The sequence below is a fragment of the Notamacropus eugenii genome, chromosome 1, assembly GCF_028372415.1.
Source record: "Notamacropus eugenii isolate mMacEug1 chromosome 1, mMacEug1.pri_v2, whole genome shotgun sequence".
Lineage (NCBI taxonomy): Eukaryota > Metazoa > Chordata > Mammalia > Diprotodontia > Macropodidae > Notamacropus > Notamacropus eugenii.
Genome location: NC_092872.1, coordinates 524,910,753 through 524,931,815, shown reverse-complemented (window position 1 = coordinate 524,931,815; position 21,063 = coordinate 524,910,753). Strand labels below are relative to the sequence as shown.

Genomic DNA, 21,063 nt, shown 5'->3' with positions numbered 1-21,063 from the left:
TCAGTTCCAGACCACTGCAATAAAGCGTGTGTCTCATTAAGGCAAGTCACATGAATCTTTTGGTTTCCCAGTGCATATAAAGTCATGTTTACACTATTTTTTGTTTTTGTTCAGTCCTTTTGGTCACGTTCAACTCTTTGTGACCTCATTTGGGATTTTCTTGGCAAAGATACTGGAATGGTTTGCTATTTCCTTCTCTAACTAATTGTACAGATGAGGAAACTGAGGCAAGCTGGGTTAAGTGACTTGCCTAGGGTAACCAGTTAGTAAGTGTCTGAGGCCAGATTTTTTAACTCAGAAAGAGTCTTCCCTACTCCGGGCCTGGCATTCTCTCTGCTATTCCACCCAGATGCCCATGTTTACACTGTACTGCAGTCTATTAAGTATGCAACAGTATTGTATAAAAACAAACCCAACAACAATGTACATACCTTAATTAAAAATATTTATTGCTAAAAAAAACCAAACTGCTAACCATCATCTGAACCTTCTGCAAGTTGTGATCTTTTTGCCGGTGGAGGGTCTTGCCTTGATGCTGATGGCTGCTGATTAATCAGTGGGGTAGCCTAGCTTTCATCCTGTCTCAGTTTTCAATATGTCATTCTCATTAAGCTTAATCATTTCTAGTGTTTTATTTAAAGTGAGAAATGGGGAGGAGGGGACTCTTCCTTTCACTTGAACACTTAGAGGTCATTGTAGGATTATTAATCAATCTAATTTCAATATTGTTGTGTCAAAGGGAATAGGGATTCCAGAAGAGAGCAAGGAACAACAGGACAGTGGAGCAATCACAATGCCACAACATTTATTGATTAGTTGACAGTCTTCTATGGGTGTGATTTGTAGCCCCCTAGAACAATTACAGTGGTAACGTAAAAAATCACTGATCATAGATCATAGATATAATAATAGTGAAAATGTTTGAAATATTGTGAGAATTACCAAAATGTGACACAGAAACATGATATGAGCACATGCTGTTGGAAAAAAATTTCTGATAGATTTGCTCAACATAGGGTTGCCACAAACATTCAATTTGTAAAAAAAAAAAAAAATGCAAAATCTGTGAAATGCAATAAAGCAAAGCATAATAGAACAAGGTATGCCTGTATGCAAAAATATTTGTAGTAGCAATTTTTGAAATGTCAAAGAACTGCTAATCAAGTGACTGTGTAATTAATTATGCTGTAAGAAATGACAAGCATGAAGAATTCAGATAAACTTGGGAAGATTTGTACCAACTACAGTTATCCCTTCCACATCGTGACTTTCCCTATTGTGGTGCCAATATGTTGTGGGTTGGCTTAAGAAACTAAATGGGAATTTTTTGAGAGTTTTGCAGAACCCACAGAGGACATGTGAAGGCTAGCAGAAAACACTGAAAAAGTTTAGTAACTCAGAAATGCATAAAATATATGTACAGTATTGTAAAATGTCAACATATTTTATCTTGTAATTCCATAATAATTCAGACTTCTTTCCTGGTACTAAAGGAGAGCCAAACATTTTACTTGGATTTTCTGGATCCTGAGGGCACCATACCTCTAATCCCCAAGATGTGGAAGGGATAACTGTAAAGCAGAGTGAAGTAGGAAGAATCAGGAAAACAATTTATGGATTGAGTTTGATGACATAAAGGAAAATAACATTGAAGGTCTTCAGAATTCTGATCAATGCAGGGGCAAATCATGACTTCAGAGACTGATGGTAAAACCATCTGTGCCTCCTGCCTCTTGACAGGTGATAGACTAGAGGAGGGGAATGAGGGATATGTTTTCATACAAGTTTGATGGAGTTTTTGGTGTTGTTTGATTCTACTTATTTGTTACAGGGCAGAGTTCTGCCATAGTGATGGGAAAGTCATTGGGAAGTGATAATGATGCAAAAAAAGTGTCAATTTAACTGTTCCTCTTATTTTTTTTTAAAAGAAAAGCAATTCTGGTCACATTGATCCCTTTTATAGGAAGTTCTGTGGAGCAATAAGAATTAAGAGACCTGGGTTCAAGTCTTGATTGGACAAGTCAGCCCCCAGGGCCTTAGTAAATGTCAGTTGGAAGTTTTTTTCTGGTGTTGGCTGTAATGTAGCTTAGTGCACCTACAATTATCCTGGGCTATTAGTATTCCTGTAGAGAGCTTCAGTGAGCAGCAAAAACTGGAAGAGCCTGAATAGCCTTATAGATCAGCAAAGGACAGCAGAGGGGGGCAAAAAGTCGTGAGTCAGAGTGACTGGAGCAGCAGAAGGTCCCAGCTCAGCAGACCAAGTAGCTCACCTCCCTGAGATCCCTAACCAATATCAATGCCTAAAGGCCTTTCTAAGAGGATATCATTCCAGCAATGAATGTGCCTCTATAGGCATGTCCGCTGAGCATACATTTTCCCTAAATATGTGCTTCTTTATTTGTATTCTCCAACTACATGTATTCCTAACACATTTAGCATTCATGAGTGTTCCTTGATCATGTGTATTCTTTGAGTGTGTTTCTCCCTCTGTGAGAAATACAGCAATTTGGGGGGTGGGGGGGACTTAGTCCTGTGTTTATGGGGAAATTTTTCTTTTCCCTTATTTTGCTGTTTTTTTTTTAAATTCATGGGCTCTTTACTGGATCTGATTTAAAAAAATATATATTGATTGAGACTTGTGAACTATGGTTTTAAGTAAATGTTGACAACAAAGTGCCTCAAACCTAGAGTAAGCCTCCAGAAAACCATATGGTGGGACAGGGAGGTGCACACACACATATTATATATATAATGTATATATATGCACACAAGTATGTATGTATATGTGAATTTAAATCTATTATAATTAAGGGCTTAGATACACATGTTTGTATGCATGTGTATTTATATATAAGATTTAGATTTAGAAAGACCTAAGGGAACTGTTAAATGAACTACTGAATCACACATTGACAAATGAGAGAATAAAACTTTCATGGTGACATTCTGGTTGGGAGAAAGGAGGAATGGTTTAGTAAAGTACGAGAGATTTCAGAAGGGAGTCAAAAGATGTAAGAGAACTGGAGGGGAATTTGGTCCTTTATCAAAGACGACTTGATCAAGATTATAGATTTTCCTGAGGCATTCAGAAAAGGAACCTAGAGGACAATCTTCTACAGAAAAATTGAAAATCAGAAGCACCACCCTAGGGGTCCAAAATGGGGGCTAATCTATAAACATAAAGGACCAGTAAAAAAAAGAACTTCAAAGGAATCTATGGCAGGATCAGATGGCTATGGGGAGACTATTGAATTAGAAACTGGGGATAGTTCTGGAGACCAGCAGGGAATGACTGAATAATGTGAAAATTGGCTCTAAAGCAGTGATCTCATCAACCCTGGGAATGGAAAGTAGCAAAACATTAGTCTGCACTTGGGAAGGTCAGGCACACTCATGTCCTAGTGGGGCTATGAATTGGTCTAACCATTCTGGAAGCAATTTAGTGACCAAAAGTCACTAAACATTTGACTTAATGATACAACAATTTTTGATGTGTATATATCTCTGTGTGTGTGTGTGTGTGTGTGTGTTGTGTAACTGATTCAAATGTTCTGTTCTGCTATGGAATCCTACAAAGTTCCTCTTTTCCTGGTCCTTTATGTTTTCTTGGACCGTTGGCCCCTATTTCTGACCCATACGGTGTTGTTCAGTTATTTCAGTCATGTCTGACTCTTTGTGACCCCATTTAGGGTTTTCTTGGCAAAGATACTGGAGTGGCTTGTCATTTCCTTCTCTACCTAATTTTACAAATGAGATAACTAAGGCAAACAGGATTATGTAACTTGCCCAGTGTCACACAGTTAGTAAATATCTGAGGACAGATTTGAACTCAGAAAGATGAGTCTTCTGGATTCTAGGTCCAACTCTCTAACTACTGTGCCACCTAGCTGCCCAGTAATGCAATTTTTTTATATACATATGCATACATATAGACAAAACATATATGTGTATATGTATACACACAGATATATACACAAAGGGAGGTCAAGGATAGAGAGCATAGACCATATGTATAAGAATATTTATTGCACAAATTTTTATAGTAGCAAAGAACTAGAAGCAAAATAGGTGGACATCAATTTAGGCATTACTAAACAAATTGTGGTATGTAAATGGAATCAAAGATTATTACAGCTTAAGAAATTATCAATATGATGGATTCAGGGAGGGCTGAGAAGACATATGAAATGATGCAGAGTTAAATGAATGGAATAAATTAACCAGGATGACAATTTATGCAATTGTGATAATAGGAAGAAAAACATCTTTGATAGAGCTCAGAACTCTGATCAAAGTGGATCAGTGGTGACTTCAAATGACTTATGAAAAACATAGTTTCTACCACTTGAAAGAGATGACAAAACATAGCTTCTGCCATTTGAAAGAGAAGTATTGAATTAGAAACGAAGAATGAGTTTTGTATTCCCAGATATGATCAATGTGTTGCTTTGTTTTGCTGTACTATGTTAAAATTTAAAGGTATCTACTTAGGGTGGAGGAGAGAGAAGGGCATCTTAGTGGGTTGTAACATATATATACATATATATACACATACATACATACATACATACATACATACATACATATATATATATAAAAGGCATCAGTAAACCATTTTTTTTTTTTAGGCAAAGAAGAGAGGAAACAGCCAAAATGGCAGAGTAGGAACTTTAAACAATTTTTTTATCAGCTCAATAAATGACAACAAATATGAACATTTCAATATACAAAGAACATATAAGATTCTAAATGAAACTATGAACTTCTATTATGTACAATTTTTGAAAAGTATATATTAAATTTAACATGGTAATAAAACTGCCCCATTTATCTATGTCCCTTTCTGAACCTCCTATTCTTTTCTGTGTATTTTAAAAAATGTTTCATTAATTTTTTTCTTTCTTTTTTCCCATCACAACACACATCAACTCTCCCTACCTATTTCTAGCAATAAATACCATCGTCTACAATAAATAAGTATAAACAAGCCAAACAAAGCAATGTATTAGCCATGCTGAATATAGTTCATTATTCACCTTAGTTTACCTCTCTTTATCAGTCTCCTGAAATCAGGATTGATCACTGCATTGACTAGAGTTATGAAGTCTTTCAAAACTGCTTTTCTTTACATTTCATTATAGTTATTGTATAAACTGTTCTCCTGATTCTTCTCCCTTTACTCTCATATAAATAATCTCAAGTTTCTTTGAACCTGATGTTATTGTCATTTCTTATGGCAAAATAATATTCCATTCCATTCAAATATGATAATTCACTCAATTTCACTTCATGGAAAGCCACTTTGTTTCCAGTTTTTGCTATCATAAAAAATGTTACTATAAATGTTTTTGTATATATCAGTTATTTCCCTCTGTCTTTGACCTTGTTGGCCTTTATGCTCATTAGTGATATGCTGGATCAAAGCGTATGTACAGTTTAGTCTGTACATTTGGTCTGTCATCCCAAATTGCTTTCCAGAATGGTTGAATCAGTTCCATATGTCCATAGATAGTGCACAAATATGCCTGCACTTCCTCAGGTCCTCCAACAATTGCCATTTTACTCTTTTGTTAGTTTTGCCAATCTGATGGGTATGTGGTCAAACCCAAGGGTTCTTTTAATTTGCATTTGTCTTATGTGATTCAGAGCACTTTCATATGCTTGTTGATAGTTTAAATTTCTTCTTTTGAAAAATGCCTGTTTATATTCTTTGACCACATTTATGTATTGAGGAATAGATTTTGTAGAATAGGAACTTTAAGATAGCTTGGGAACTGAACTAGTTTTATAAAAGCTCACTTACCAGACCTGAGGCACTGGGGTTAGACCAGAAGGCTCCTGATTCTCACTCAATTCAATAAACATTTTTAAAGTGACCACTATATGCAAGGTATTATGTTGGATGCTGGACATACAATAACAAAAGGAACCAGTTCTTACCCTGCAGATACTTACATTCTACTGTGTGTATGAATGTGTATATGTATATATGTATGTGTGTATGTATATATGTGTGTGTGTGTGTGTACATATACACAACATATACCAAGATAAGTAAATGCAAGGCATCACCACATATAGCCTTTCCAAAGCCTCTGTTCCAAACATCTTTTGTGAGGTAAACCCATCTCAGAGTGCACAGCAATGGATGTTTTTGGAACAGAGACTTTGGGAAGGTGAGGTGAAGGTGGCTGGGATTAGATGGACTCCCAAGGGACGGTTACAGAAATCTAAGGTCATTTGAGGAGGGAAAGAGCAGAAACAACTTAGAAAATCAGGGACAATGTCTTGGAGGAGGTAACATCTGAACTGGGCCTTGAAGCAAAACTGGGATTGTGAGAGGTTGAAATGAAGAGGGTGGGATTCCAGGGATGGGGGAATGTCTAGTTCATGAAGGCATGTAGTATGAGGTAAGGCTGGAAAGGCAGATTGGGTTCCAGAGGGATTTAAATGCCAGGTCAAACAGATTATTTTGTTGTTTTCTTTTGTTAAGTAAATTTAGTAGAATATAAGTTCTTTGATGCCAGAATCTGTTTTGCTTTTATACTTAGCACAATGCCTTGCATGGGAGAGGTAATTTTTAAAAAATTTATGGGTTTTTTTTTTTATGTCACCCTTAATCACTGGGCTCTTAACACTTTAGCTGAATTGAAATGAATTGAATAGAGGGAATAGGGAGTCAGGGGAGGCCTTTGAAGTGAGACAATTTAAAGTATGTGGTGTAAAGGAGGTCAGCAAAGAAATGTTTGACATAAAGAGAGGAAGGAGCATCAGGGAGATGGCATGGCCCGAACTGGGTTTTAGGAAGACCATTTTGGCAAGTGTAGAGGCTAAATTGGAGACAGGAGAGATTGGAGACCAAAAACCCAATTTGGAAGCAATTGTAGTAGTGCAGGTGAGAAGTGATAAGGGTCAAAACTCAGGTGGTGGGATAAAAACGCTATCCACCTGTGGAGAGAGAACTAAGGAATTCGGAGTGCGAATCCAAGTATAATGTTCTCACTTCCTTTCTTTTTCTTGCTTTTTCTTTGCAACTTGACTAATGTGGAGATATGTTTTGCATGATTTCACATGTATCATTGATAGCATATTGCTTGCCTTCTCAGTGGGTGAGGGAGGAATTGGAATGAGGGAGCGAGAGAATCTGAAATATAAAATTAAAAAAAAAGTTAAAAATCAATAAATAATAGCTTGAAGAAAGAACACAGGTGGTAGCCTCAGGAATGAGGTTCAGGAATGAGAGAGCAAGAGGGAGGGACGGGTGGAGGTGGGGAGACAGAGAAAGGGGGAGAGGGGAAGAGGGAGTGAGAGGGAGAGGGGGAGGGAGGGAGAGAGAGGGAGGGGGGGAGGGAGGGAGAGACAGAGGGAGAGAGGGAGAGAGGGAGAGAGGGAGAGGGAGAGGGAGAGGGAGAGGGAGAGAGAGAGAGAGAGAGAGAGAGAGAGAGAGAGAGAGAGAGAGAGAGAGAGAGAGAGAGAGAGAGAGAGATTATGGAAAAAGAACAGAATCAGCCACATTTGGCAACTGATTGAGACAGAGGGTGGGGGGAGGTCCGAGAGGGAAGAGTTGAGGGGGATCCATCCGGTTTGTGAAGCTGTAGGAAGGAGGGGCAGGAACCCGACCACTCCCATAACTGTTCCCTCTGACCCTGCCCTTTCAGATAGCTCCTGCTCTATCCTTTTTCACCTCACGTTGTTCCTAAACTACCTCTTGGATGGAGAGCATTATGCAAATTCCAGCCATCCTAGTAACCATAGAAACCAAGCCCTCTCATCTTCATCCCTGCAGTAAGTTATTCCATGGCAGAAAAGACCCACCCAGCTGACACCCACAAACAAACTAGAATAAACAGCAGGCAGATCAGGAGACCTTCTGTGTGTCAGATGACATCAGCTTTTAATCTAAATGTATTCCCCAGAGCCCAGCTCCTGATATGGAGATCCTACAGTTTATGGAAAGGAGCCAGACCAATTATGGCTGAAGCCTCCCTCTAACCCTCCCTCTTGGAATTACCACATCTCTCCCTTTGTGTCCAGCTAGGAGGTCATTCCTTTTGGGGTGACCTTTAGGGAAGAAGATGATCCAATGCCTCTGTCAACCTTTTAGCTTAGTTGAAATCTCTCCTACTGCAGTCCGAGCCCCCATCCCCACTAGACAAAGACTCTAACTATTTGATCTCTTTAATCTCAACAGTTCTGAGAAATCACCAGTGCCCTGCTGTGTGACAATGCTTTTGTTACGTATTTCAGAGTTGTTGATTTATTTTATGGACATGAGACTGTGACCTCTTTCACAGCAAAGGATTGTCTCTAGTCTTTCTTTGTATCCCCACCCTTAGCACAGTTCCTGGCACATAGTAGGTGCTCAATAAACTGTTTTTGGCTGACTTGTTGCCTGGAGAGATGTAAGGTTTGCCAGTCACTAAAACAAAGCACAAATGTACACCCCGGGCAAGGTTTGAAACTTGTAGGGGCCTGGCCCTGGGCTATTGTCCACTAGAGTCTTTGCTGTTATACAAGCCACCTGATTTATCACAACATAGATATATAATGGAGAGCAGAATTTCCTGGCATTAAAATATGCACATTTACTCACATACTCAAATGGTTCTATGATCTCATTGAGTTGTTTGTTCCATACCATATGATTACCCATGTGCTCTTGTAAAAGGTCGTATTAAATAATGTCCTTTGTTTCACTGCTTATGTACTGCATCCTAGAGAGCTTCCTGACATACAGTCTCCCAGCCTCTCCTTTGTCTCTACTCTGCTCTCCATAAGACACCTGGCAATAGGACTCTTCGGATCATAGGTGCAGGGCTGGAAGTAGGATTGGAACCAAAAAGGTCTCCCTTGCTTCACAGTCAATGCTCTTTCCACTGTGCCAAGCTATCTCCAACTCATCCAAACCCCTGGTTTTGCAAATGAGGAGACAGAGAGGTGAAGTGATTTGCCTAAGGTCACATAGCAGGTTGAGAGTAGTGTGGTGCAATGGAAAAGAGGAAGGGACTCCTGCCCAGAACACCTGGGTTTGAGTCTGGATGTCATCATTTAATAAAAGTATGACTAAGGACAAGCCATGACCTTTCTGAGTCTCATTTCTGTTACCTGTCCCATAGTCCCAATCATTTATTTTTTGATAACATCTCTTGGATATGGTCCCTCCTGTCTAGTCATGCAAACTCTAATTCAGGCCTTTTCACCTCCTGCTTGGGCTATTGAAATAGATTCCTAACTATCCCCAAAGGGCTACAAAAATGTACATACCCTTTGACCCAGAAATGTCATTACTAGGTCTGTATCTCAAAGAGATCATAAAAATGGGAAAAGGACCCATATATGCAAAAATATTTACTGTAACTCTTTGTGGTGGCCAAGAACTGGAAACTGAGGGGCTGCCCAACAATTGGGGAATGGTTGAACAAGCTGTGGTATATGAATGTAATGGAATGCTCTTGTGCTATAAGGAATGATGAGCAGGCAGACTTCAGAAAAACCTGGAAAGACTTAGATGACCTGATGCTGGGTGAAATGAACAGAGCCAGGAGAACATTATACACAGCAACAGCAACATGCATGACAACTGACTTTGACATTCTATTCATCATTCAAATTTCTTCATAACTTGATTCCTTCCTATGTTTTCAGTTTTCTTACACCTTATGTGTAAGACAATATGTAAACAATATTCATGCATAATTGTTTACACATTGTTTCCCCTATTAGATTATAAGCTCCATGAGATCAGGAATTATTTTTTGCCTTTCTTTGTATTCCTATAGCTTTGCATAGTGCGTGGCACATTGCAGATTCTTTTTTTTTTTTAATTCTATTTTTCATTTTTAACACAGTTGATGACAGATAAAACAATTCAAACTTTTGGTCAGGTGATACTTCTTTTTAAAGCATTTACAATATGGATCACAAAAGAATTTTTTTTTTAAACATTAACCAGCTGAGACACAAATAATATTTATGTTGCTAACTTCATAAGCTCTTGACCTAATTGTCTCCACAGTATCACTAAGAATTAAAGGACTCTAACTTATTGTTGTTGGTCTAAAGTCCCATGCCTAATAGCTTAATTTTAGACTTAACCTCGGATGTTCCCCTATCAACAATCTATAATTTAATAGATCTGGTATTAAGCTTACAAACCTTTTGACTATAGGAAATTGCCACCAATAGTAAGGACATTGCAGGGATACAATATCTCCCCAACTTCATGTCAATTCCAGGCAGGATTAGATTGTCCACTTGCATTCAGTCAGGCTTAAAGTCTGCCAGGTGTCAGTGGGGAAATTGAGTCAAGAATCCTACCTCGGCCCAGGCTGAACAGCTGCTCTCCCACCCTTCCCATAAGATCACCTTTTGCAGTTCATACCAGCATCTCACAGGCTTACGGGCATCATGGATTGGAGCCTCAGACCACCTTTCTTCCTATCCATACCTGGAGTTAGACTCAGAAGAACAGTCACTTAATAGTCCCATAGCATCTAAAAATGGCAAGTTCCAATAACCAGGTTTCAGATATGATTATAATTTCACTTTGGCCAAGGAACATCTTTTGAGGCAAGTCTTAAGTGGCTTACATGCCTTTCTATATATGTTCTAGTTCCTGATTGAATAACAGTCATAAAATCAAATTTACCATTAAAACCTTAACTTTTCCATCAATGCCAAATTTTACCTGAGGTTACCTTCCTCTAGGAAATTTAGACTAAAATTCTTTTCCCCCAACTAAAGATATCATTGATTTATTCTCAGTAATTAATTCAGTCAATTGTTTTAATACTAATTGCTTTTATCTCACTTTGTAATATGTCCAATTTTTCTCTCCATCACTCCCCTCCCCCTGCTTCCTAATACCTTGCATTCTGATTACTCCTTCCCTCAATGTACCCTCCCTTCTATCTCACCCCACCCTTCCCTTATCCCCATCTTCTCTCTTTTCTTGTAGGGCAAGATAAATTTCTATACCCCATTCCCTGTATTTCTTATTTCTTGGTTATACATAATAAAAATTCTTAACATTCATTGCTAATACTTTGAATTCCAACTTCTCTCCCTCCCCCCCTCTTTCCCCAGCCCCACTGAGAAGGCAAGCAATTCAATACAGACTAAATATGTGTTGTTTTGCAAAAGACTTTCATAATAATCATGTTGTGTAATACTAATTATATTGCCCTCTGTCCTACTCTATCCCCCCTTATTTTTCCCCCCACAATTGACCTTGTCCCTTCTTGAAAGTGTTTATTTCTGTTGACTCCCTTCTCCCATTTGCCCTCCCTTCTAACATTCCCCTCACCCCACTTGTCGCCTCCTCTTCTACTTTCCTGTGGTGTGATATAAATTTTCATATCAAATTTAGTAAGCATGTTATTCCCTCCTTCAGCCACATGTGGAGAGAGTAGCTTCATTTTTCCCCTCTCCCCTTCTTCCTTTTTTCCTCCATTGAACAAGATTTTTTTAATCTCTTTCATGAGTTATAGCCTTCCCTGTTCCATTTCTCCCTTTTTCTTTCTGTTATTTTCCTCCTTCACCCCTTAATTTTTATTTTATTTTATTTTATGTTATGTTTTGTGTGTGGATATCATCTCTTCTGATGCAACACATCCTGTACTCTCTATCTATATATGTGTATGTGAGCATGTGTGTGTGTGTACGTACAATCTCTCCATCTACCCAAATATTGAGAAAAGATTCAAGAGTTATAAATATTTTCTTTCCATATAGTAATGTAAACAGTACAGCTTTAGAGGGTCTTTTATGATTTTTCTTTCCTGTTTACCTTTTCATGTTTCTCTTGATTCTTGTCTTGGGAAGTCAAATTTTCTATATAGATCTGGTATTTTCCTCAATACAAATGATTGAAAGTCCTCTATATCACTGAATGATCATTTATTCCCTTGAAGTATTATACTCAGATTTGCTGGGTAGGTGATTCTTGGTTTCAATCCCAGTTCCTTTGACCTCTGAAATATCCCATTCTAAGCCCTTTGATCCCTTAATGTTGAAGCTACCAGACCCTGTGTTATCCTGATTGTATTTCCACAATACTCAAATTGTTTCTTTCTAGCTACTTGCAGTATTTTCTCCCTGATCTGGGAACTCTGAAATTTGGCCACAATATTCCTAGGAGTTTCTCTTTTTGAGTCTCTTTCAGGAGGTGATCAGTGGATTCTTTCCATATCTATTTTGCCCTCTGGTTCTAGAATATCAGGACAGTTTTCCTTGATAATTTCATGGAAGATAATGTCTAGGCTCTTTTTTTTGATCATGGCTTTCAGGTAATCCCATAATTTTAAAATTGTCTCTCCTGGATCTATTTTCCAGGTCAGTTATTTTTCCAATGAGATGTTTCACATTATCTTCTATTTTTTCAAATTTTTGGTTTTGTTTATCAACTGCTTGGTTTAACTCATAGTCATTCATTTCAGTGAACTCAATTCTCTCTTTCAATGAATTATTTTGTTCAGTGAGCTTTTGAACCTTCTCTTCCATTTGGCTAATTCTGCTTTTTAAAACCTCCTTCTCCTTATTGCCTTTTGGTCCTCTTTTTCCAATTGAGTTGCCTCTTTTTAAAGCTGTTATTTTCCTCAGCACTTTTTTGGTTCTCCTTTAGTAAGCTGCTAACTTGTTTTTTAAAGTCTTCTATTACCTGAGCCCAGTTTAAGTTCCCTTTGGAGGCCCTGGAGGTAGAGGCCTTGACTTCCTCTGACAGTATGCCTTGTTCTTCCTCATCTGAAAGGATGGGGGGAGACACCTGTTCCCCAAGAAAGTAACTTTCTATGGTCTTATTTTTTTTCCCCTTTTTTGGGCATTTTCCCAGCCAGTTACTTGACTTCTGAGTTTCCTCTCCACAGCCACTTAGCCTCCAGTTCCGCCAAGCCAGCACTGGATAAACTGCTCCAATCCCTGAGGGTATTTAGGCAGGGTCAGATTAAGATCAGCTGCTCAGGTTGGGGCAGGGCAGCCACACAGGGCTCAGTTCCCTCAGGGGGTTTACAAAGAGACCTTCAACAATGGATGTGGGCTACTGCCTGCTTTGGGATCCCAGACTGCTGCTGCCTCTACTGCTGCCACCTGAGGAGGCCCAAGTTACGGGGATACCCTGCTCCCTTCTCGGCCAGTAAAAAGACCCTCTCACTGACTTTTGGTGCCTGTAGGTTGAGGGATCTGCACTGCCACTGGAGATTCTGTCTCTGAAGCCTGCTCAGATCTGCTCCTCTTGGTGTTGTGTGGCCAAGACTAGGCTAGGCTCTGCTCTGGGTCTGGTGGGACAGACCTTTCCCATCAGTCTTTCAGGTCACTCTGGGATAGAAATCTCCTCCACTCCATTGTTCTGTGGCTTCTGCTCCTCTAGAATTTGTTGAGAGTTCTTTGCAGGTAATTTACAGACTGTGGGGTAAGAGCTAGTGTATGTGCGTCTTTCTATTCCACCATCTTGGCTCTGTCCCCCCATATTGTAGATTTCAATGAATGTTAGTTGACTGGTTGACTGACCCTGCATGCACTCTAAGGTACCCTCATACTGATGCACACATGATGCTCCACATTTCACCTGTCTTGTCACCCTTGTCACCTCTGTCTCGATGAATCCATGGCTTGCACATGCCACCATCAACAGGATGTCTTCCCTAGATTCCTCAGCTCTTCTCACCTTCCTTTGAAAGGGCACCTTCCATTTACTTGAGGTTGTCTCTTCTATCTATTTAATTTCTCATATCTATGTTTTCTCTATTAGGATGTAAGCTCCTTGAGAGCAGGGACTATTGTCACTTGTCCTTTGTATCCTCAGCACTTTGCATATTATAAATCCTCTGGAAAGAGTTACTGATTGACTGATACCTCAGAAAGTGTTTTTGTAAATTATGAAGGGTGATAGCAAGGTGAGCAGTTACTATTTAGTGGTAAAAGTAGCACTAAGAACCCAGATCTCCTGCCTCGTGGCCACCATGCTTTTTACCATAAGGTACCACGATGTCAACGTTGAGTTCATTGGTGTCTGTCCTCCTTCTGCCAGTTCAGATTGCAACCCTTCTGCTACAACTCAGTAGTTCTGATAATTCACCTGGATCAAAAACTTCCTCACCCTTAGGCTAACCCAACGATGAGGGTGTCTTGAATTTAGTGAGGCTGGTCCTCAGATAGTGGCCATACAGTTCTTTTTTAGGGTCTACTAGAAATGTTTTTGGCTGGGAATAATAACTGCTCACATTTGTTATTATACTTTAAGATGTGCCAGATATTTTTCCTGCATTTTCCCATTTGATAGACATAATCACACAATAAGCTAGATGCTAGTACTATCCCTATTCTACTGAGTAAACCAAGGCTTGGCAGTTAAGTGACTCACCCAGGGTCACAGAGCTAATAAGCACCTGAAGCAGGATTTGAGACCATATTTTCCTGACTCCAAATCTAGTACTCCAGTGGTGTAACACTGCCTCGCTCTGATAGAACTTCTAGAGCTTATGCTCCACTGGGATGGTCTTAGAGGACTGAGGGTCACCTAAATAGCACATGAAAGCAGGCCCTAATGTATGTCTCATGACTACAACTGTCATGTATAGAAATACTGGACAACTACGAAGCTAAAATTTGTTCAAAAATACTAGGGGCAGCCAGGTGGTGCAATGGCCTGAAGTCAGGAAGACCAGAAGTTCAAATCTGGCATCAGATATTTACTAGCTGTGTGACCCTGGGCAAGTCACATAACCTGTTGGCCTCAGTTTCTTCCCCTGTTGAGTGGGGATAATAATAGAACCTACCTCTCAAGGTTGTTGTAAGATATTTGTATAGCACTTAGCACAGTGCCTGGCACACAGTAAGCATTATAGAAATGTTAGCTATAGTCAAAATTATTTGTTAATTTGTTCCAAACTTGTTAGTTCATGGCTTTGTACAGGCAGTCGCCAACTTTAAAAAAGTTTGCTCCAAAAGATTCCTCCTGAGATGACTCTTTAGAATTTAGAAGCCATTTTCCCATAGAAGCAATGGACAACATGGTGGTTAGGGTCTCAGGACAGGCTTGCAAACCCTATTTAACCCATAGAGTGTCTGAGATATAGGACTATGCCATAGTAGAACAGGGTTCAAACTTGAATAGTCAGGGGCCATTCATCTGTACAGAAGGATCCCTATGGGCCACAAACTGACTTAGTTTTATGATGTAATATTATCATTTTAATGTGTTTTTCTTTGGTTAAATATTTCCCAATTCCATTTTTAATCTGGCTCTTGCAGCACGTAGGGAGTGTTGTGGGCTGTGTGTTGGATATCTGTACTAGATTCTAGCTACCACTTGTACCCAGGTCTCTGGGAGAACATGTAGTCACTTTTTCTACATAATTCTTTGTTTAAAATGTGTTGCAGCCTGCTTACGCCCACCATGCACCTCCCATTGCCCTATGGCTGAACATCAACTTGTTTTTCTGAGACTGCTGTTATTCCATGATTCACAACTATACATCTGGGAAATTATTGAGGGGAAAAACAAAGGATTAGTTCAGGTTTCCCTAGATTGTACTGTTGCTGTTCAGCCGTGTCCAATTCTTTGTGACCCCATTTGAGGTTTTCTTGGAGAATATACTATAATGGTTTGCCATTTCCTTCTCCAGCTCATTTTACAGATGAGGAAACTCCAGGGTCACATAGCTAGTAAGTTCTGAGGCCAGACTGGAACTCAAGAAGATGAGTCTTCCCTAGATAGCCATCCCCAATTCTAAAGCAGCAAACAGCATGGCTAATTAGATGTCCAGTATTTATTGTCATCATGTCATTGGTCCAATCTGTGATACAGTAATTTTATTTTTACATGCAGCATGTGCATCATATGGTACATTGGGGTGCTTTAATCAATGTGTACAATATGCCTATACCCATTTTAGAGAGATTAGAACATGATTGTAGAGGTTCATGTAGGTTTTATCCCATAAGACATCCTGCTGGTTATTTCCATCATTTGTCTGATATTGAGTCCATGGTGAATACCAGACCATGTGGTTAGGATGTCATTCTTATACAGACATGGGTGATGCTCCAACTATCCTCCTTAAGACATGGTTTTGGGCAACATGGTAAGGTGTAAATGGGGGCCTGCTCATAGATGAGCTAAGGCTAAGAGCAAGGAGAAAGTGAAGAGAAGGGGCTGAGAACTGGGCTGTGGCAACTTTCTTTAGGTACTGGGGAAGGGAAGAGAAGGAGCAGTTCTACTTGGGTGAACAATCAACCAGAATGCCAGAGGACTCATAATCACATGTGCTACTCACCTCCTGACAGACATGATGGACTCAGGAGTGAAAACAAGCCTAATTTGGGTTCATGGACAATCTGGGGATTTGTTTTGCTTGACTTGCATGTTTTTAACAAGGATTTTACTTTTCCTGCCTTCTCAGTGAGGGAAGGGGAGAAGGAGGAGAGGGAGTAAAGGTAAGTCTTTGAGAAAATAAAATAAAATTTAATTAAAACAAAAAAAGAAGGGCCAGAGAGGAAGAAGCATGTGGAGCCCTTTAAGGTGCTGAGCCAGCAGCAGCTGAGCATAGGTTAGGCACTCAGGCTTCTTCTGAACTTAGCTGTTCTCCTGCTCTTTAACCTCTCATACTCTATCTAGTCCTAGGTTCAGCTCTCAGTTCTGCCAATTACTAACTGAGTGACCTTGGGTAAGTCACCTCACCTCTCTCCATAAGATGATAGATTTGGAACGGATGGTCTCTGGGGTTGCTTCTGGCTTTAGATTCTATGACCCTAATACACAGAGAGCAAGTTGGGAAAATCTGGTGACTAAACTGTGAAGGGATTCCAGGATCACAGACTCTCTTGGGGATGGAAGGGACCTTGAAAGTCATCTATTCCAAATCCCTTATCTCATGGATGAGGGGGCTGTTGAGTGGCAGCTCACATCTGCAATCCCTGGTACTGGGGGAGGCTGAGACTTGGGGGGTTCTCAGCTGCAGTGGGGCTAAAGCACATTGGGTGGCTATGCTAAGTCTAACATTAATATGGGGAGCTCCTGAGAATGATGGGGAGACACCAGGCTGCTTAAGGAGGAGAAAACTGATTCAGGCCAGAAAAATGGGGCAGGCTAAAGCCTTTGCACCCACTATCATTTGGTTTGGGCATTGGTGTAGCTACTACACATCTGGTCTGGATGAGAGAGGGAGACTTAGTTTCTAAAAAATAAAATAAAAATAAAATAGAATAAAATTTAAAAAATTATGCAACCAAGACCAGTAGAGGGGAAGTGACTTTCCCAGGGTCACATAGGTAGTAAGTGGTGGAGCTGGATTTGAACACAGGCCTTGTGAATGGAGAGAATATTGGGCAGATAGTGGAGAGGTAGAGAAGGAACAGGAACACCAGGGAAAAGGCAATGGGGAGAGTGGGAACGAGGGTCATTGAGTCAGAGAAGGGAAAGATTTAACTCCAAGGCCCTTGGCCTTAGAGCTCTTCCTTGACCTGAATATGGAGCGGACAGAGGCGCAGGGGTTCAGGGGGAGTGTCTGCCCGTGTACCCCCTATATAGAAATAGGGCCGTACCTCCCCAAAGCGGCCATGGAAGGTGTAGAGGTGGGCCTGCCTCTCTGCATCATAAAAGGAGAGCTCCCCCTCCTCACACTCTAACTCTACACGAAGGCGCTGAGGCAACACAAGGCCCAGGGGTGAAGCCGAGGGATCGGATGCCACACAGTGGTCGCCATCCACTCCTCGGGTGCGGCAGATGTACCAGAAGCCTGAGCGAGCATCATGGTAGCAGCTGTGTGAGTGCCCATCCCCACCAGACTCTCGACGAGTCCGAGCTACGCCCACCCGCCAGTTATGGAGCCCACCCAAATCCACCTCCCAGGTGTGGGAGCCATGGGAGAAGGCCCGGGAGCCCAGCAGGCAGGGGGAGGTCGAGAAGCGCTCAGGGTTCTCCACCTGGACCCGATAGCCATGGTTGGTGACTCTGGTGAGGTCATCTGAGACAGAGAGCCAGCCAGCTGCTGTGTTGGGGTCAAAGCTGAAGGGCACTAGGAGAGATGAAGAAGAAAAGGGATTTCAGCAATCTGGCCCACAGACTCCTTGACATTTAACTCATCCCACTCTACTCTGTCCCTTCTGACTCTCCCCACCCCCACCCCTATGATTTTATAGGCATATGGGATTCCTCATGAGGAAATTCTCTTTGCCAGTGGAAATTGGCATCTACTTTACCATTTATAGTCTGAGAGAATTGCCCAAATACCAAAAACCTAAGAGGTCACACAGCTAATGAATGTTGGAGGTGCAGTTTGAACCCAGGCCTTCCTGGCTCTGAAGCCAGCTGTACAATTACTACCATGCAGGCTTTTCCAGATTTCTTACAAACAGGAAATATCTGGTCAGCTCCCTTTTGGGTTAGAAGCAACAATTACAAAAATTAGTAAAAATTAGTACTGTCCCTATCCCAAGAAGCTCTGGAGTAGGTGTTCTTAACTGGGGTCTATGAACTTGGTTTTTAAACTATTTTAACAGCAATTTCAGTATAATTGGCTTCCTGTAAAATCCTGTGTATTTTATACCCTTAAATACATTATTCTGAAAAGGGATCCATAGGCTTTACCAGACTGCCAGGAGGTCCCAACACAATGAGAGTTAAGAACCCTGGCTCCAAAGAAAATGGACCTGTCCCAGGGTTCTTGCATCAATGAATGAGGGTGAAAATGTTGCCTTCCAAGGTTATAGCACTGACTACCGAGGAATAGTCAGGTCATTCAGTGCCCCATGTAGTTTGGAACAAGCTCCAGGCTCTGGAGGGGTCACTATCCTGAATTCTATGATGGCCCCCGTGTCCCTGAGGCATAGAAGGTCACTTTTGGGAGTGTGCATCTGATGGGAAGAGAGTCAAGGTCTTTGAGCAAATAGATCAGTTCTGGGGTTCAGAGAAGGATTTCATTCTATTGCCAAGAGGTCCTAGTATGTCAGACCTGAGGAATGAAGGTTAGAAGGCATTTGTTGTTGTTTAGTCTGGGGTGGGGAACCCATGGCCTTGAGGCCATGTGTGGCCCTCTAGGTCCTTCACAGAGAAGTTCTGGATTCAGTTGAGGACTGCACATGTACTTGAGGACCTAGAGGGTCACATGTGTCCTCTAGGCCACAGGTTCCCCACATCTGGTTTAGTCAATCAGTTGTGTCCAATTTTTAGAGACCCTATTTGGGGCAAAGATACTGGAGTAGCTTGCCATTTTCTTCTGCAGCTCATTTTACAGATGAGAAAACTGAGGCAAATAGGGTTAAGTGACTAGCTCATTGGACTAGGTATTTGATATTTACTTTTGGGGTACAGAGTTCCCCAGCTGCATTCCTTCCCTGCCCCCCCAGGAGGATGTGAGTGCCTTGTGGATAGGAAGGGTTTAATGTCTCTCTTTCTATCCCCATCACCCTGCACAGTGCCTAGCATACAGTAGTTGTATAATCCGTGTTCAGCTGAACTGAAGGGAATCTCACTCCCTGAGGGATGTCATATATAGAGGGCATGTTAAGATTTCTGGGCCAAGGGCTAGATGTTAGCAGTTACTATTGCTTCATGTATCTGTCTAGCAGAACTACCCATCTCATTAGTGCTTCTGTCCTGGCTATCATCAGAGGCTGGCTCTAGTGGGTGGTCCTGACCTGGTCCTAGGGATTGCTTAAGACCATAGCAAAAGCTGGAGATCATTCTTTATCATTGGTCACATCTTCGAGGAGGACAAATATATATCAAGATCATACACACACACACACACACACACACACGAAGGTTGGCCTTCAGAGTGAGATATATATGTATATGTGTATATATAGAGTGATGTGCATGTGTGTATATGCATGTTTTTATACACACACAAAGGCATAGTATGGAAGATCAGATAGTAAGAAGCACAACTGGGAAAGAAAGAAAGAAAAAAGGAAGGAAGGAAGGAAGGAAGGAAGGAAGAAAGAAAGAAAGAAAGAAAGAAAGAAAGAAAGAAAGAAAGAAAGAAAGAAAGAAAGAAAGAAAGAAAGAAAAAGAAAGAAAGAAAGAAAGAAAGAGAAAGAAAGAAGAAAGGAAGGAAGGAAGAAAGGAAGGAAGGAAGGAAGGGAAAGAGAGAAGGAAAGAAAGATGAAAGGGAAAGGAAAGGAAGGAAAGGAAGAAAGATAGATAGATAGATAGCTCTGAATGCCAACAAACACTGTAGGGGACTGTGCCTCAGAGCCCAGGAGTATTTCCTGTAAGCAGGTGCCTTCTCTACCCTAACTACACCCTGTGGTCCCAGGCTTTTCCTCTCCCTTTTGTGTCATGTTCCTCCATTAGAATGTTAGTTCCATGAAGGCAGGGCCTATTTTGCTTTTGCTTATATTTTTATTCAGCTAACTCAGCACAATGCCTGGCAAACAGTATTTACCTGATGAGTGGTGATTGCCTGCCATCCTGTTAGACCTGCTTTGTGACGGCCTGCCCACCTTGCACTTCAGATATCAGGATGAGATGACCTCTAGGGAAGGGTACCTTTGAGGTCTAATGTTCTCTGATTCCACAAAGATCCCTAAGACCTTGATCATTCAGACTAATGCAGTACAGCAAAGTTCCTTAACCTAGGTTCTGTGACCTTGTTTTTTAAGAAATATTTTGATGACTGAATTTCAACATGATTGGTTTCCTTTGTAATCCTGTCTATTTTTTATTTTGTGCATTTAAAAACATGACTCTAAGAAGATGTCCATAGGCTTTACTAGATTGTCTAAGGGGTCCATTACCCCCAAAATGGTGGAGAACCCCTGCACTGTAGGGATCTGAACTGAGCACCTCCAAAGCTTGTTCCCTGAAAGGCTTCTGCTGCTGCCATCTTGTGGATACTCTTACATCTGCATGGGCGGGCATCCTTGTTCACTCGCAACAGCTCCCAGGCTGGAGTGGGCTTTAAGTCTTGGCTGCCACACCTTCCAGCTGCACCCCCTGTTAAACCTCCTACCAGGAAGAATCTGAGCTTGGGTATGTGGGATAAGCAGAGTGTGGTGAACAAGAGGAAAAGAAGAGGGTTCAAGGCCACGGAGGCAAGAGAATAGAGATACTAGGGATGACAA

General features: G+C 40.9%; 1 protein-coding gene across 2 annotated transcripts in view; it reads right to left on the bottom strand.

Moving 5' to 3' along the window:
* Window positions 1-15,746: 15,746 nt before the first annotated feature.
* Window positions 15,747-21,063, bottom strand: part of TRIM35 (tripartite motif containing 35) — a 39,222-nt gene continuing 33,905 nt past the window's right edge. For both annotated transcript variants that reach the window (XM_072633860.1, XM_072633861.1), the window contains one exon: window positions 15,747-18,011. In XM_072633860.1, coding sequence (XP_072489961.1) covers window positions 17,440-18,011 — 572 coding nt within the window. In that variant the 3' untranslated portion in view covers window positions 15,747-17,439. The remainder of the gene's footprint in view (window positions 18,012-21,063) is intronic.